A 19150-nucleotide genomic window follows, 5' to 3' on the forward strand; every position below is an offset into this window, starting at 1 on the left:
TGCTGTGACCTGCTGACAGCTATGTAATTCACTCATTAGGGCTCTCTGACCTTTTAGTTGACATTAAATTAAACAGAGTAAACACTGATTTTTGTACAAGATGAGTTCTAATATTTCAACCTAGAGTGTAACTGTTAAAAATGGCTGAAAATTTGTTATTTTCATAAAACGAAGTGTCCTTTAGTCTACGCACACTCCCAAAGCTGGTGTTTCCATAATCTTTTGTTGGGATACCAAAAATATTTTTTTTTCCACTCTTTTGGAATCGAATCATTTGGATAATAGGGCAACAGCAGCAACACAGAGAACGCTAAGAGAACCAAAATGTTTGCAAACAAACTTTCATTATTCTAGTTCAGTCTTTCACAAACATACTGTACAGAGTCTTATATGGTATAAAACAAACAAAGGAAAACATCTCTGTCTATTCAGTTTAACACAACACCAAAATAAAGCAATTAAGACTTTGGGGAATTCAAAGGTACAAGAAAACAAAAATGGTTAGCACTAATTCCTCAGCTTTTTTCACCGTAAACATTTGTCATTTAACAGACATAGTGTCTGATATAATTTCTTTTGTACTGCAAATACTTTTGGTCTCTCCTCACTGTAGAACAAATGAAGAATTAAATGAACCGCATAGCATGCTCTGAAGGAGATGAAAAGATAAAGCCCCTAGACACATCTAGCTTATCTTTAAGAATCTATCATTTGTGAAATTTTCACAAAGAAAAATACTGAATCCTCAACTAATGATGCTTATTTTTGGAAACAATAAATACTGTGTGAGGTACGACAAATCCTACAGGAGTAATAAAAAGAGAAACATATTAACGGTTTCCTTTGGCAAATTTAACGGAAGTGAATGCTGATGTGAACCTAGAAAAAAAATCACAAAACATATGAAAAATGGAAATAACATTAAAAGTTAAGACAAAGGGGGTATTTCTAACTTTTAGACTGCTGAGAGAAATGTTTGAGGCCCTTAAATGCAGAAAAGAAATACATTCTCTTTAAATTACTGTGTACTGTTTGACAAAATATTCCTTGTTTATCTCTTCTTTTTCCCCCCTCCACTTAAAAAAAAAAAAAAAAAGACAACAAAACAGTCTGCAGCTCACACCCTAATGGTTTTGGCTGCAGACTGAACTTGAGTAAATATCATCATTTAGTCAGTATGTTGTGGTAGCTGAGGCTGCTGATGTGGTAAACCAGCTCAGGCAATATGTGTAAACATCGGAAACAAAACAAAACAAAACACAACAAAAAAGGTTTGGAGAATCCTCTCCCCTCCTCTTTCTCACTCTCGATTGCTTGGTTTCAGGCTTGCTTTCATTTCTCTCTGACAAATCGTGTGGGGGAACACAAAACACTAAACAGTGAGAGATCCTATTTTGAACCCCCTTCTTCTGGCTTTTCAGAAAGGAGTGTTGCTTAGTTCAAGTTCAGCACATGTTTGCAAAGCTTCCAAGTACTGCTGCTGCCGCTCTTAAAGGTCTTTGATTTTGTCTCGCAAACCAGCCTGAATCGGAGCACTACTGCAGAACGTGCAGTGAATTACATAGCCACCCAACAGACCAACCCAGTTCAGACTTTGTCTTTTTAAAGGATTAAGGGGTTAGGTCCTTGCGAATGAGTGCTCAACTCTTACTGGATTCAGCTTTGTTCCATAGTGAGTAATTTGGGCTTTTGTATCCTGAAATATTATCCAGCCTCTAAAGAATAAATGCCTTAGCTGTTTCACACCACATAATTTTGTTTTCCTTTTATGTAACTTAACATATAAGCAAGAAGGTTGCAGTGTTGATTGTAATAACATTCGGCACTTGAATCACCAAGTGTTTTTTTCTAAAGCGGTTTTCTGGTGGCCGACAAATTGGCCTGTGGTTATGTTGAGTGACTAATTGTATTTTCTTTTCTGGAAACTTGTGCAAAGTTGGCAGTTTTGTGTTAACACTAATACTTTTGTTTGGCATTTGTGCCCTATACTGACCAGACCATTTTTATACAAGTGAATTTTTTTAAAAAGACACTTACTCGAAGTATGGCAATAGTTTAAGGATAAAAAAGAAGCATGGATATTACACATCCCCTTGTAGTGTATGAAAAAAAGTGCATGACTGGATTTATGTACTAGTACAGGACATTTAAAAAAATCAGATCTGTGCTGTAAGGCATGCCAGCACCTCTTTATCACTATATCTAGCAGGTAGTAAAAACAAGACCATGTTTTTTTCTTTTCCTTAAAAAATGTGCATTAATGCTAACATAAATGAATAGAGCTAGCCAGCAAACTATTTTTTTTTCCTGTATATCTAACAGCTGATGTAACTGTAAAAAATTAAACAAAAGAGTTAAACAACCATCAATACAACTGTTTTACATCATTGGCCTCTCAAGGCTAAATATTTACAGGTGAATCTGCCATGCTTTAATTGAAGATTCTCTCAAAACCTCCAAGTTCACAAAAGACAACTATAAGGAGTTCCTTTTTTGTTTCTTTTTGTTCCTCCCTTTTTATTTTTTTTTTGCAGGCAACAGTCATGGGTACAACAAATTGTCTCTTTGGAGAGGACCAGGAATTATTATTCTGTCAAAATTTGGGCTAGTTGCACGCTTTTATGTGTGGATGTGTGTATACGTGTTTAAAGGGTACTTTACTTTGTTTTCACCCCCAAATGAAAGATCCGACCTATAAAGGAAAAAGAGAAAAAAACTTCAAAAGCACCTAGTGTTTATCTTTTTGTATCTAAAGAAAAGAAAACGTGTGTGTGTGTGTGTGTGTGTGTATGTAGACACAGAGGCATACGTGTGTATACGCACACACATATACACACACACCATCCCAAGTACACAAGCACACACTGACTATGGCAGTTCAAATACGTAGGCCATCTGGTGAGAGCTGGCATTTGTAGTGTCCTTTCTGAGACTAATCTACCGAAGTGAAGGGAATGTTTTTGTGGAGATTAGGGTTCTGACTGTGCCGATTCCGGCTTCGCACAGAGGAGAACATCATATTGCAACCGGGGACTTTGCACTTGTGCATTTCTCGCAAATGCACGGTTTTGTAGTGCACTCGCAGGGTCCCCTTGTTGCTGTACATCTTGTGGCAAATGTTGCACATGATCCCACCATTGCTCCCGGACAAGCTGTTGAACATCAGAGATCCTGAAACGTCAGCCCCGAGGCTGCCAGCGAGGGTGGGGACCTCGGCCTTGTGCGCCGACTCCCCACTGTCACTCGCCCCGTCGATGTCATCCAGGAGGATCCCCTCGTCGCTGCCTGCGTCGGATTCTCTGGAGGAATGGATGCTGCTGCTGGACTGGAGGCTGGAGGTGGTGCTCAGGTCCAGGACCATGTAGTCCTCTGCCATGCCCCTCCCGTACCCGTTCAGGTGGGAGTCTTCTGTCCCCGCGGGAGAGGAGGCGTCTTCCCTGACGTCGAGCCCCAAGGGGTGCTGGGCACCATAGATCTTCATCAAAAATTCATCCCGGAGGTCCTTGCTAAGGGAGGGCTGCGATGAGTCCAGGCCCATGTCATCGAGTTCTTTGGTCAACAGTTTACGATGGAGATTGATGTTGGCACTGTGTCTAGGAAAACAAGAGGGAAGGGGGGGGTAGGTGTACAGGGAGTGGGGAGGGTGAGAAAAAGGAGAGCATTTTAAAATTGATTCAGCTTCCACTAGGTACCACATAAGCACATTCATTGCTAATGACACCCCTGTAAAAGCAAACATTTCCCCACATCCTCAGAATTTGGGGATAAGTGGTGGTGGGGAGTGCAATAAGGGGAGCTTTTCATTAACCTAATTTTTATAAGAGAGTAAAATTCCTCAGTGGTGGGATGAATGCAAACCCATGCACCTTTTCCTGAATGATTGTTCTGTTCGTTTTACACTGTAGCAGCATCAGCTGCAGAGAATCTCACAGCAGAGATTTGAAAAAAATACATTAACTAGGATAAAAGGATGGAAACGTTCTGCTTGTCTAAACTGAACAATTTGAATTTACCTAAAAACAAAAAGAAAGCCTTTTTTTTCTACAGCAAACACTTTTAGAGGTATAAAAAGGATCCTTGTTTAAAAAAAGTAAACGGTCTAGATAATTTAGGGTTCACTGGACAAATTAATGACTCGTTCCCCCTCACCTTCCTACACTGCAAGTTTTAGGTAGGAAAAACAATAAGCTTAAAAGGTTAGCAATTTGAAACAGGGTTACAGACTGTCTTTAAACATAAATCCCTTTTTGCAGAATGGGATCTCAGCTAAATCTACTAGTAAAATACATTTATTTTCAGAAGCTGCTACATTTTAGAGTTGAAAATGTTTTCAAGTAATTTAAGTTTTAAAATTTTATTCTTAAAAAAAACCCCTGAAAAACAGAAGTTGACTTTTTAAATAAAACCCACCCACCCTTTAAAAAAATCACACTCAACAACAGAAAAAACCCCAAAGGGACCAAAAAAGAAAAAACCCCACACACAATAAATACCAAAAAAAAAAAAAAAATCAAGCACAATAATAACACACGGTCCCTCTATTTTAACAACTGGAGTCCACACTTCTTAGACAAGCAAAACTTTTACTCTACTCACTGGATGCTTTGCTTGCATTAAAAAAAAAAAAAAAAAAAAAAAAAAAAAAAGGATTTGTCCCAGAGCATCCATAGGGATGTCGTGATTTACCAAAGCCTGATAGGTTATTGTCTGTCTGAAAACATTGCCTTTGTACTTATATCCCCCATTTATTTTTAAAGTGCCCTTGGGCATATACCTCTCTCCACCTGCAAAGGCTCACGTTTGACACGTACCTAAATGGAAGGCTACCCTTCCAAAAAGTAAACCAGTAAATAAATATACAGATACATAAAAGCTTCTCGATAATGGCAGAAGCTCTACATCTTAGAGAAGTAATTGTGATAACCGAAATTGATAATAGAAATGACCTAGAATGGCCAGCATCAAGTTCAACAGACCACTTGATTATAATTAAAAAGTATGGAAGACCGAGATGAGTCACTCCATTTGGTGACAGGCATGGCTAATATCTCTTAGAGATGGTTGAGAGGTATGTGCCTCAGAGACAAGAAAGGTGGGAAACACTTCTCCACCTTTCCACACAAGACAATATACAGCACTCCGGGTTTGAAGGGGCAGAGGGGCGGCAGCCCTCTCCACACTGCACTTAGGAAGGCTGAGCTTACCTTGTGATAATAAGATCAGCTTTCTAATCTTTTGCTAAATCGATCACAAAAGAAAGCAAGAATGAGAGACAGAGAAAAAAAGAGAGAAGGAGAGAGAGAGAGAAAACAAATTCACATTCTAGACATCTGGTTTAAAAAAAAAACTTAAACAATAACATAGGGATTTAAAATGTTCTGATCATAAAATCATTTTCTGTCATAAGCGATCATCTCATATGCTGTCTTGATGATTTTTCAGATCAGCCGCATCATCCAAAAAGTCATAAATCAAATTAAGATAAACCAAATTCACAGCATCGTCATCATCCATAAATGAGTTCTGCACAGATGCATGCAGCGTGCGGATCTGTGAATGAGAAACAGAAGTGGTCCCCACGGTCCCTGCTCTGACACAGTCGCTCCCCGTCTCCTTGGTGTCAGATGGCAGATGACTCCAAGTGCGGGTTGCTAAGCAGAGTGTAGGAAATGCCTACTGTGAAGTCTTTCCCCTGACATGTAGGTATGACACCACCAGAGTTATTACAGGAATGTGGAAGTAGAGTGACAGTACATACTGTCAAACAATCTACTGATAAAACAATCTGCCAACCACAGCAGCTCACGAAGTCCTACCCCTCTGTGTATTATTTTAACACCCTCCCTCCCCTCCCCGTCTTAATTTCACAAGCACACATTTGGCGATGACTTTAATCTAGAACTCGGTTGCTTCTCACACATCTGCAGTTACCTATAGATTCACTGCTGAGAAAAGAACAGCCAGACACACAGCAGTCGCATCAAGACACACTGAATAAGGAAGAATAAATTAACATCGACAAAAGGGACACACTGATCCCCCAGACGGACACATCTTTCCGAAGATGACTTGTGAAATTGCACATCTCCACTGCTATGTTACCAGGAAGAGATGTTTCTCTTCATTTCTCACTTAACAGCAATGGAAATCTGTAATCTAATTAGATGATGTACCAGCCCTCAATATCTGTCAACCGAACAATGTGCAGAAATGTGTAGACCAGCTCTGGCACTCTGTTCAACAGTGTCCCTTTTCCGCTGTCAGCAGTACTGTTGGCCTCTGCTAATATAATTACATTGGCTGTTATTCAATTAAGTGCCATCCCTTGCTTAAAAAAAAAAAAAGCTACTTTATCAATTGATTCAGGTGTAATGCAATAATAAAGATGAACTCATGGCAGTGCATTAGCTCTGCTGTTCGTAACTTCAGTACACGGGTTCATTCGTGGTAGTCGATTTCCATTATGCAACCACCGTTCAAGAGAATTGATTATGTTCATTTCTTAATCTGTTTCATTTTTTGTTTGATAATCCTCCTAAATGCCATACGCAAAACACTTGAACTGGGGATGGGAAGAACGTGCTGTGGAAAGCTTACTGGTCCACCCTCGTGACGCTGGGCTTGTTCTAACTAACTCCAGTACTGCTGGGGTGGAAAGAGGCAAAGCAAGAGAAGGAGGGAGAGGAGACAGATTCTTTAGAGAGTCCCGATCCTGTGCCTCAAGAGGTTAGGTTCAGCCTCCACAGAATGGACAGAAGGCGGCACTTGACGTTAACAGAGACCTGGACTCAAGTCAATCCAAACCCTGAAGTGTCAGAGAACACTGCCCAAGGAGGAGAGACAAACACCTGGGGTTAACGGCAACTTACAAGTTTACGTGGATCAGAAAACCAAAGAGGTGAAAGGAAAGGGAAGACGGAAGAGACACAGAGAGAAGTCAGGCCAACGGACTATCGGACGTACAGGGAGGAGGATCCTAAAATGGGAGGAAGACCGGAGAGTGTTGGAAACGGGAGGACCCGCAGCCGAGGAAGCGGTAGGCAGCTGTCTGTAAGGAGGAGAAGGGGGACTCCAGAAAGGAACCAATTCCGAGTTCTCCAGAGAGAGAGTTTTTCTAGAAAACAAACCTAGTGTTCTGAATATTTATCTCCAGAAAAGAGGAAAAAATAATCATGAACAAAAACCATGTTAGAACTTACTATGTTTTATAAGAATGTCAACGGAACAAAAGCTGTTTCTATTTGCTTTGATGAGGTAGGTAATACCGACACTCCGAGGAGGCAGCTTTCTCTTACGGAGAAAACAAAAATGACTGGGATGAAGAGAAAAGGTGAGTTGGTAAGTAGAAGGGGTAAGGATCTGATCTCACTGGGGATCTCGTCAAGAGAGTGGGCCAAAATTTAGTCCCAAGACGGTCACTTTCAAGAAGAACGTAAGCTATACCTTATTCAACCTCGAGTCTCTTGCAGCTCAAGTAGAATACTTTGCACTTCGGACATAATTACATTTATTTGACTTCAATCAATAATATGCAGCCTTACAGAAACTTTCCCCAGAATACACTGTGGAAGAGAAAACAATGATCCCAAGATTGGAAGCATGTAACTGAATATTTAAGAAAAGACACTGATAATACAGCAGAGGATAATTCTGACCCTATCACACCCCACCGTGGTGTAAGGTAATGCTATATAATCAGGGCATGACACAGTCCTATAACCTAGGCTATGCTTGGAATCACAAATGGTTCCTCTGACCCTCTGTACTCTTCCCTACTCTTTCTGTACTGAGTTTACCAAAAGCCTCTTGAAAACTGAGAGCACCCTCAAAAGCAAAAAAGTTATGAAGCCTATACGGTATAGGGGAGGTCATAAAACCAAACTTACTCCATGAAATGCTGAGTGGAAGTACTCTAGCTGGACTAAAGTGGACTACCAGTCTTTTTCGGTTTCTTTAATGAAAACATGTCAATTATACGTCAGTTTAAAAAAAAAGAAAAAAGAAAACTTTACCATGCAACCACAGAAGACACCAAATCCAACACAGTCAAGCAAATGCAAGTGCCCTTTAGAGAAAGTCAGTCCTGTCTTGAGTTTTCTTTTCTCACGTTTCTCTTTCCAAGCTTCTTCAAGTGCCCAGTTCAACTTAATGCAATGTTTAATCATAAAAATAAAAATTAAACACGTTAAATACATTGAAAAGAAAAAGCGTTTTGAGATTTTAACTTTGGTTTTGAGAGGAAGGAACTTTAAAAAAAAAAGTCTCATGAGCAAATTAGAAAATCAGAATGCGGGTGTCCAAAGTGAATAGTAAATCAAGCTATAGGTTACATGAGAAGCTGACTCTAACCTTAACTCTTAATCAGTTCTGAGCCATTCTAAACTTAGCGAATTGAAACAAAATACTTGATAATTACAAGGCCTCAGGTGAAATGGAATTGAGGCTCCACGTTGGAGCTTCTGCCTTTATTTCTTCTGCTCACCTCTGCCACTCCACACACACGCACACGCACGCACACACACACGCACACTTCTCAAATTATATTGTCCAGAATGATCATAGTGATGTATACACAGCAGATACCACTCTATATACGGGGTGTGTGTGTGTATGTGTGTGTATATGGGGCAGAGAAATGTTATTTATATACAATCTGGGAAAATCTAGACGCTGGGTTTGAGTGTATTGTGGGATACTGAGTCAATATTCCTGATCAGAAATTAAATCTGCGAACCAAATCCACAGAAATGAAAAGTTAAAACCCCTGCCCCTCATTAGTTCTCTTCTTATCTGATTGCTATGACACTATCTGTTGTCCTTAATGCCTCAAAAATATTTGTATCATCATTAATTGATGTCTTACAGCCCTGTGAAGTAAACGACATTTTTGTTAGTATACGTTTTCTGTAAAACAAATAGTTGCTCTAATAGGCTAATATTTAAAGATTTTTCTCCAAGAGAGCCAAAAACCATCCCTAGCTCAGGAAATTCAATGTAAAATTCTAGTGAACAATGCTCCAAAAACCCCCAGAAGTATAGAAGTACATAATAAATGCAAGAAATAAAAGCTAAGCAAATTCTTGCAAATTAAAAGTATGAAATTCAGTCACTTCAATCCCTTTCAATATAAAACAAATCATCCATACTGGTCACGCAGACAGTTCCCTCTACATTCAAATTATTCACTTGAAGATAAGCTCCCACCAAACTCTTGAGGGGTTTAGCTAATTTACTGCACAGATACGGCACGTCTGTTGTAATAACAGGTAGGATGTATTGGGGTCGACCATTTATCAGAATTAGACTTCTTTTCTCAATTCACAGTGAATTATGCTGCCTACATGACTCCCCTCTCTCAGAGCCTGCCATCCCCTTACGGCCCCTAACGTGGCAGGCGAACAAAATTGACAGTCTCATCTTGTCAACAAGGGACGATTCTCCTGAGAAGCCATTTAACTTTGCCGAGGAAGCAATGTATTAATGTGCCTGTCCCGGGAATGTTAATCATCTTCAAGCTTCCGACCTAACTTTGACGTGAACGAAATCACCAAATTTGTTTACTAAATGAATCGTAATATGCTAATAAGAAAGCATGACATATATGGAAAAGCCAAACAGATGGTCTGTTTACTCCACTTTGCAACTTTATAAATGTTGTAACTCTGAAGATGTTAGTGAGAATGATTGGTTCGTTGGCAGAGGTGAACGTGTCTCTCGCATACTAAATCTGGCACTACGGTTACAAAACAATTTGTCATTGCTGTGGAATGCATACAAAATGTTAATGTAGTAATGGCATTTAGGAAGGCAGGTTGGTGGATGGAAAATGTCTATGCTGGATGCTCAGGTTAAGCGCAGAATTGATATCCAGCGCTGTTCCCTAACCATTTTACTTCTGAGTTGTATCTGACACATCGAGGCTTCCGGAGGGTGCCGATTATTCGATAGATAACCTGTTGCGCCGTAATGTGAGACGCGTGTTACACTGTGAATAGGATTATGTCTTCACAGCATTTGGAAATTTTCTCAATCAGGCAGCTCTCATGGTGCTCAGTTTACTACCATTGTTGGGTAAGAAAAAGCAAGGCGGTTCACCCTGGCATCTTTTAAGGACTTCAATAAACCTGAGCTAGAATTTTGAGATTTGTATTTACCCTGGATGAACAAGCCTTCATCCCTTGTTTTACTGTCTTATACAAAGAGTTTACAAGACCTCTTTCCAAAATAATAAGAATGCATTTTTCTCTAGATGCTCAAATTTCTTCTCCTATTTAAAAATAAGCTATCTTTTCTAATGTGTACAGAGTGGAACATCAGCTTCTCTCTGAGATCTTTTTCAAAGGAAATACTTTCTAAGACTAAATATCCAAGAAGGTTTTATAGCATTAAAACGGTTAACTTATGATCTTTTAAAAAGACAATATTTGGGATGTATGAGTTCCCCAAGGGGGGGGGGGGGGGACAGAATTTTGTAGGCAATATTATAACTTAGCTACGGCCTTATCTAGAATTGTGTTGAAAAATGAAACTACTTAAGATACATGAACAAAAAGAATGTGCAAAATCTAATTTATGTCTTTGGTTAAACAATGTCAAAACCACCAGCTGAGACAGCAAAACTTCAGTTAGGCAACCAGCAACGCACCTATGCTACTAAACATTTCAATGTTTAGCAACATTCAGATGATTTTTTTGAAATTCTTTTTACTTTTGATTCACAACAAGCATAGCCACAGAAGCAGAATTTTGTGTGAAAGAGGTGCTTCTTCCTCCCCAAATCATGAACCACTTTCCCCAACTTCTCAGTTCCATATATATTCATATTGAAACCACCACGAATCTTGTGGGATTTACCTGGTGTATCACCATACAGTGACAGTTCTACCTGTCTGCAGGAGAGAAATGAGAGAGCAAAGTGAGCTAAACGAGCCCCTGCATTCATCTTGCTGCCCAAGGATCACTTTGGAGCAGGAAACATTAGCGGCTATTCCAGCCTGGCGCTTCTATCTCATTTGAAACATCTCCTCGTTCCTGACCAACAAAGAAAATTTCAGTAGAGTACTTTTACTGGTTTAACAACAGGGAGCTCCTGGGATCGTCAAAGTGCTAAGCCTTTTCCAAGGAGAGAAGAAATCAGCAGCTCAAATATAATTAACCTTCCATTCTCAATGCAAACTGCCACGCACAGGAGCTCTGCAGTCTCTTAGCGAAGTTATAATGGCCAACAGGCAGAAGCAAAATTGGTCAAAAAGTTGGCTGCTGCTGTCATATTTTTGGAATTATGATTAACGGCCCTAATAATGTGGATGATTACTGATATGTGTATCTCCAGCAGCTTATCATATTGCTCTGGCTGCCTACGTCCACAATAAGCAGGATGCTATATCATTTACCTCTTTATTGAAGGCAATCCTTCTCTTGAAGGAGCGTATTCTAATTGCTTCGTAATGTTTTATGTCTTACACATTTTGCAGCTCTGGACCTTGCCAACTGTTTCGTGTCTACCATTGATTAATTACTGAATGTTTAATCAAAATTTAGAACCTAATGTAGTCATTTATGAGCACACTGCAGTGCCAAAGTAGTCAGGCTCTGCTCCCAAGTTTGGAGAGCGCTGAGTTCAAAATCAAATCCCAGCCATGCCTGAGAATCCAAGAAGTTCACCTTGGGTGCTCTGAGGTTGCCAATTCCATCTCTGCTGATGAATGGAAGGTAATCTAACTACAGGGCAAACAGCATCTTTACCTACCCCTCTCCCCACTGGATTTCCCTTTCCTCTTTCTCCCGATTCCCTCATCCACAGAGCACCACTGACCGCTTGCTTCTGAGAGCGAGAAGGTTCTCGTGAATACCCGTCACAAGAACATAGCTTTGAAGTGGTTAAACAAGTGAAAAATAATTTGCTGGGACAAATACGTAATTTTTTTTTTTTAATGTGGATTTTTTATGGTACTGTCATACAGCCATTCACCGTTGAAGTTAAGTGTTTTTTTAATACCATTACTGAACTGCTGAAATGGATGCTAATATAGCTTGGAGTGCTAATGTCAAGTCCTGGTAATAAAAAAGACAGACTGCTGAATGAAATAATTTCAAGTAAAAAATAGAACAAAAGTGCTCTCTCTCTTGCTCTCCACTTTTATTGAATTGGGACTGACTGAGCCAATTGCTTTAGAAGTCTGTAAAACACAATTACTAGTGAGCGGACTGACCCCCCAGTGCCCCCTCAGTGACACAGCAGACTAAAAAGGCTGCAGAGTGAGAGCGGCTCCCCTCAGCTGGCCGTCAGACCCAGGAGGCTTGCTTTTGAAGGTCTGTTGTTCTCATTGCCCAAATCTGTCTCCTTTGACTGAAAAAAATCTTCCTCCCCATCCATGTGCTGACGTAACTTCATACATCACTTTCTAAGATGAACGTGTCTATTCTGGCAATTAAGGATGATCTGTCTTTTGATATTCTTATTTATGTGGGTGTTTACGTATAAACACACATATACATTATGTGGATGCATTTAGATGAGAATGTTAGCATCATTTTCGAATAGCTAGTAATAATTCCGATTGACATATGCAATAGCAAAATTGCGCCACTTACGTATGTTCGGGTAGAAGCACTTGGCTCCTTTCTCCTGAGGTGAAGTCAAAATAATTAGAGCGAGCAAGAAAAAGAATTAAACTAGAAGTAGGTAACATTCTTCCCCCTAGTTAGTAAAAGAAGTAATAAACTCCACAAAGTACTAGAGTTAAGATCACTAACACTTCAGGCATACCAGCTTTTTACCAGGAATTTACAGCTCCTGTTTTAATTCAAGCAGCTAGCATTAGGACATAAAATCTAGGTATTTTTTTAAGCGTACTTTTATGTTAAATAACTGAAGAAAAAAATTGTCCTTTCCTGAAAAGCATTCTTTTCTCCTCCTTCTCAGCTTGCTTCTGTCTCACACGTGCATGCGTACACACATCTTGGCACCGAAGAATTAAAAGTTAGTAAATCCCTTTTTTATGACATTGTAATTTTTTGGCAAGCGTAAACTCCTTTTATATTCTGCCACGTTCACTTATTTGAAGCTTGTGGGAGTCTTACGGCAAAAACATTAAATTATTTCTGAGAAGGCTTTTTTAAAAAAGAAACGCCTTCTAGCCCAGCCTTCACTATGAAGTTTCAACAGAGGAAGCAAAGTCTGTGTTCTTCTTAGCACGAGAACAACAACAAGAATGATCATTCACAGCAAGCGAGAGCTGGCAGAAGCCTCTCACCTTAAGAGAGAGCCCATCTCCCCAGGACTGACACAAGCATATACTAATATATGTGTGAAGTCTTATAACCTGCTTCCAGGTGAGAAACGGCCTATGTTTTTCTTAAAAAAGAAAAGGCTATCTAGAAAAACAAATATTTCAAATGAATGATGATGAGAAAGAATCACACCCAGAGAAAGTCTATCAGAGGATCGGGTAGACGGTGGTGGACCCAAGGGAGACGGAAATCAGGAAGATGACCCTTTCAAAGTGGTGCTATCATGAAAATTACCACCTGTGCATTCGGTATGTGCATTCTGCTCTAAATGCTGTTTTTGCCTGAATTGTCGAGTTTGCACTGGCCAGAGCAGTAGCTTGTTCCCTTTGAGGGAAGATAAGGATAAAGGGTATTATAGAAGCATCACGTTTGTGCAGAGGAAGTTACGTAGCCACGAGAGATTGAATGTTACTCCCATCGATAGAAATTTGTAAAAATTTCTTTGTATCATGGAGAGAAAGTCCTTTGCCTGCCATTAAGCTTTGTTGTCTATCTTGTAGGCAGTTTGGTGGAAGTGACTGGTGTAGTTCTTGGACTGGAGGAGTGAAAGGTCAGCAGAGGCTTAAATGAGCTTGTCTTACATCCAGCTGGGCCAGCAGGAGGTCATTAGGAAGATCCGAGGCTCACTGTAGGCTTGACAGAGTCTCTCCCCATGATACAAGGAGACTGTTTTGCTCATTGCTCTTCTCCCAGGATATAAAAAGAAGCCCAGAGACAGGAATGACACCGAAGTTTATCTTACTACCAAAGTTTCGGTTGAGGAGGGCACAACTAGCAATTATTCAGAAGGGGGATTTATTTTGTCTGTTTGCCTTTGATGGAAAGTAATGGAGAGAAGTACAAAAGACCTACTGATCTCCTGGCTGTATTGTGGAACCAAACAGAGTAACAGGGGAGAAGAAAAAAAAAAAAAAACCTCTTCCTTTAAAAGTCAGAGGACCGGCACAACTTCACCTTTTAAAAGAATTCTGGTAAAGGAGAGCTGCAGTTTGAATGGCAAAAATATAGGAAACGAAAAGGCTGATGCCTTAACATGTTCTCTTCTTGTACTTGGAGAGGATTAACACGCTTTATTTGACAGCTAATTATATTAGGGCACATATACTAATAGTTATCTTCAGTTGGTGCTAAGTGGCTCATTTCTTGGAGGTCTTGCCTGGTGAAATCATGTGTATTTACTGAGAATCTCTCTTTAGAAAAGTTCTCTAAGTTTCCAAACACAGAGAATGATGGAAAAAATGGATGTCGCTGCTGAGAAGGTGCTAACAGGAGGCAGGCAGCATGTTTTCGCATCTTCACCTCTGCTGTTAATGTATGCAGTGGCTCATCAGAGGTAGCTCATGTTAATTTATTCCTGCACACCTGTACAGGGCTGGAAGTCAGGTAATCAGACAAGCAAAAACTATACATCTCTGCTCTTTAGGTACAGCTACCCAGAGGCCTATAGAGGAACACATTTAGTTCTGGAGACATCAGCAGGTTTTAATAAACCAAATACAGATGTCTTATTCCATACAAATGAAGGAGTTTACATGTTCAAATCTGGACAGATTTAACTAGCAATCAAAGAGAAGGTTCACCCTTGGCACCAACGGTTGCCTCATATTTATTTATAAATCACCCTGACCAAATATTATTTTGTTTTTAAATCTATTCATGGGGCTGAATCGCCTTTCCTACACCTTGAAGATCAACCATATGTGCTGACCCTTCTGATAAAGTTCAAGACAAACTGTGGCAATTAGTGGCCACTATTCTCAGAGGAAGAGAGGAACAAAGATGCAGACCATCTCGTTTCTGTGGACGACGTCTTCGTTATAGCTGCCAACGTAAAATCTATTTATGTCTGTTGTAGTGATTGGCGTTAAATAGATTTTTATCATATTTATTAGCAAATGATAAGGAATTTGGGGGAAGACGACAGAAGGGTTTTTATTTTTCTGAATAAAAAGCAAATGTAATTTATAAATGGGGTTGATCCATGGCCACTCAGCCCTCCTGGGCATCAAAAAACATGACAGAGGATGAGAGATGACCAAAGGAAGCCAGGCCCAGCCAATTCTATGACACTATCTTCAAGAGAATGTCCTTTATGAAGACTGGAGGTTCTAGGCCAGTTGGAATTTCTTCTTCCCAGGGAGTATTTTCATATGTTTACTTCAAAACCCAGGGTCGGCTTTCCTGTTCCCTGACAGAACAGCATCTCGGCAGAAAAATCAAGGGACGAACAAGAAAGAAGTAAGGGTGTTTCGAGACTGTCAGGTGTAACACCACACACGGTTATCGGTATGCACGTAAATACTTCAGCCGTTGCCTTATAGTTCTATAGTTCTTTACTGGAAAATAATTTACATTTTACTTCCAGAACCTGGAGTAAAAATTACCCTAACAACCACCTAGCGACCAGATGAATTGGAGTCTGGGTATATTAGCTTGCTCTTGGTCATTAGTGTGGAATGGTCCTCTTTGCTTTCTGATTTATTAAACTCACGCTCATTCACAGCTGTATAGAAGAGGACACCTCTGACACTGCGCTTGGACTCCTCAGCCCTCACAAGCCTTGCTTGTGCCCCACTCTCTCTCTCTCTCTCTCGTCTCCCTTTTTGTGACTTTACACAAAGAATATTCTTGCTTTTCAAAAAGCCTTCAATCGGATCTTATAAAAACCTAGAAAGACCATAAGCGAAGACTCGGAAATCTCTGCTACCTAGCCGTCAAATCTAAAACACAGCATTTAACATCTTTCTACCTCCATCCTACTAACAGCCTATCTGAGACCAAACACGCAACTCCCTCGTGTATAACCATCTTGGAAGACGTGCAAGAAGACCTGTTTCTCTCTCCTGTAAGGTGTTCTAAGCCCAAAGACAAGAAGGCTGCTTTCGTAGACAGAAGGAAGAGGGTCATTCTGTTAGTTTTATCACGGGCATCCCAGAAACCCGGTAGCCTTGCACACTTCGGCCCCCACTCGGAATGCCTTCTAATGCTTTATTTGCACAAGGAAGATGTTGTGGAGTCCAGGATGGATGAGTCGAGACTCTGGGGCGAGGAGAGAAATGGGCGAGGACACGGCAGGATTAAAGGCAAAGGGGGATTTTTCTGTTTGGGAAGGTATGTTGGCTCAGAGAAAGGTAAGAAGACTTACCCTAGCTTCATAGTGAATTGAAGAGGACAAAAGCAGGGACACGAAATTCCTGGGGTTCTTGTGACTGACAGACACAGTACAAGTGAAGAGAAAGAGGAAGATAATATGTCTGAGGGGTAGATTCAAGATGTGAGGCAAGAGGCTTTGTGAATAAGGAGATTAAATTACAGGTCGTTATTAGTTGATGAAATGACAATAAAGGGCTGAAACAGGAGCACAGTGATAGCGCAACTGTGTTTCCTGAGATGCAGGAGGAGGGTGGTACCCCAGTGGCATCACTGTTTTTGCTTGTTCAGTGGTAGTTACATTCACATCATATATTAACTCAAGTAATAGAGTCAACAAGGATGAACACTCTCCTTAAAAAAAAAAAAAAGTCAAAGTATCAAGAGTTTTTGCTATGTTTTTACCCTGAGGGCAAAAGATTTTGCGGATTCTTGAAAAGCAAAATTTCATGTGAGAATCAAGACTTTCTTGTACAGTATTTTTTTTCAATTTGCTTTTTATCATGTGTGACAAAACTCCAGAATTAAAAAGATTAGGCATGACGTGCTATTTCACCCATATGAAATGTAATCACCTGTCTTCTGAGGTTTGCAATCTCTTCTGTGACTGAACATACATGGGAGAAGATCTGTATTATGCTTCTCACCTAGAATATCCTATATCCTCGTTATCCTAGGCACTGGTCTAAACTTCTGTATGGCTGGTCACTCATGAAACTCTCAATCCTTAAAATAAAATTAGAGATTGAAATATTCTTCTGCTATCAATCACTCAATCACTAAATGTTTTTCCTCAGACAAACCACCCTCCCCACAGTACCTCCTTCTACATTAGGACATAAAAACACAAGTGCTTGCGTTTCCTAGTGGCTTGACATAAATGAAAGCACCAAGCTTCGGGTGTTGTAGCCTTTGGTCCCAGAGCCATTTATTCCAGTGTCATGACTTGCAGTGGTTTCAGCAAACCAACTAAAACTGTGATAGGAATTCATGCAAATAAGCTTAAATTTTGGCTTGCCTTCAAGCACTCCATTTCCATAAATATTTTATGCAGGTTTTCATGAGTCTTTTATTTTTGTTAAAAAAAAAAATCCAATGCATTAACCTCATTATCACAAGTGCACTATTTCCAACATAAAAGAATGAATATTGCTCACAAACTTGGGGGGTGGGGTGGGTATAGTATTATATTTTATTATTCAAAGTCTAGCTATCTTATCTGCCGTATTCTGGGGCTGTCGATGATAACCTGGAACTGAAAAGAACTTTGTGACCATAAAACGTTTTTACAGAACAAGGTAAATGGGGGAGGGGGGATTTTTAAGAAGAGAGATTTCTCTTCAAAGCATGTTTTGAGTTGTACAAAGAAAGCCACCTAGTTTTTTCTCAGAGATTTTGCTTTTCATACATTGGGCCGCTTATATTTTAGTACAAAGGAAAATCTATTTTAACGTTCATTTTTGAAAAGATTGAACTTTAAAAAAAAGCTGAGCATTCTAGCGACAGATCACTACTTTTCAGTGTACTTCTATTATGTTACTTTGTCAGAGACCTCTGCCCAACTGATAAACACTAGAATTTGGGTGCTGGCTCTTTGGAAACCTCCTAATTCATTTTGTTTCTTCTACATATATTGACTTTTACCGTGTTAAAAAATTTTCTCCAAAAATATTTTTAAAAGGCACCGGAAAACCAAAAACCACATCCAATATGATGGGATGAACTAACTGTGTGACTCTCGTTGAGCCAGTGTATCACGTAAATGGTCTGTTCATAAGCTTATCTCCGCAAGGGTAGGACAACTGTGTTACCCCACCACTGACCACCTTGACACATTCCATTTCTATCACATTTTCTTTAAGATGACTGAAAAAGACCACTGTAGGTTTAGGACCAGCTGCTTCTGTTTAAGCCCAACTGTTTCAGAGCTGCAGCTACATAGCTAAGGTGTGATGTCATCTGAAGGCTGGACATAATATACTCTAACTGATCCTCAAAGTACATGCATGCCTCCCCTTCTGTGCATAATTCCCACGACAGATTATATTTTCGAGATGTGCTCCAAGACATTGTTAAAAAGTTAAAGTAACCCACGTCACCATACCACTGCCCCGTCTCAACAATTACTTTGGTCCCGTTTTCTTCTGATATTTTTATGACTCTTAAAGAATTCAAGGACATACTAAATACTCATGTAAGAATGATAACATTTCTGGTTATACCTACGGAGATGCAGGCTGTCTCGATGTCCTGGACCTATGGTTCTTTCCATCCGTAAATTTCTGTTTCTATATTGGATAAATATGTGTGTATGAAGATAATATATTGATTTAATGACAAAGCCACATGGCAAAGCAGAAATATATATCACAGAAGCTGCGGCTTCTAAGTGAAGGTTCACGGGGAAGCAGGGAACTGTGTACATGGTTAACTTATTCACACCTAGATGCATGGAAACACACATACACACATACACAGAGCACAGAGAAAAATGGCGTGCATTACTGGGGAAGATGGCATATGACTCTGCATGCTTAATCACAAGCACCGACTGCAACAATCCTTCACGAGCACGGCAGCTTGGGGGTCACGTGATCACTGTGGACCACCTTTACAGCGCATCAAAAAACATCTAAGCTGGATTTTTTTTAATGTTTCAAGTCCACCATGACTGGCACCCTCCACCCCCAGCAGGAGCAGCCAATGG

General features: G+C 40.0%; 1 protein-coding gene across 3 annotated transcripts in view; it reads right to left on the bottom strand.

Annotated features, from left to right (window-relative positions):
* Positions 1 to 325: 325 nt before the first annotated feature.
* Positions 326 to 19150, bottom strand: part of BNC2 (basonuclin zinc finger protein 2) — a 287514-nt gene continuing 268689 nt past the window's right edge. For 2 of the 3 annotated variants that reach the window (XM_024760460.1, XM_024760458.1), the window contains one exon: positions 326 to 3593. In XM_024760460.1, coding sequence (XP_024616228.1) covers positions 2933 to 3593 — 661 coding nt within the window. In that variant the 3' untranslated portion in view covers positions 326 to 2932. Of the gene's footprint in view, positions 3594 to 18665; positions 18732 to 19150 lie in introns of all 3 variants that reach the window. The other variant, XM_024760459.1, reaches the window with a different exon arrangement.

This window comes from Neophocaena asiaeorientalis, unplaced genomic scaffold (genome assembly GCF_003031525.2).
Source record: "Neophocaena asiaeorientalis asiaeorientalis breed wild unplaced genomic scaffold, Neophocaena_asiaeorientalis_V1.1 scaffold174, whole genome shotgun sequence".
NCBI classification, from domain to species: Eukaryota; Metazoa; Chordata; class Mammalia; order Artiodactyla; family Phocoenidae; genus Neophocaena; species Neophocaena asiaeorientalis.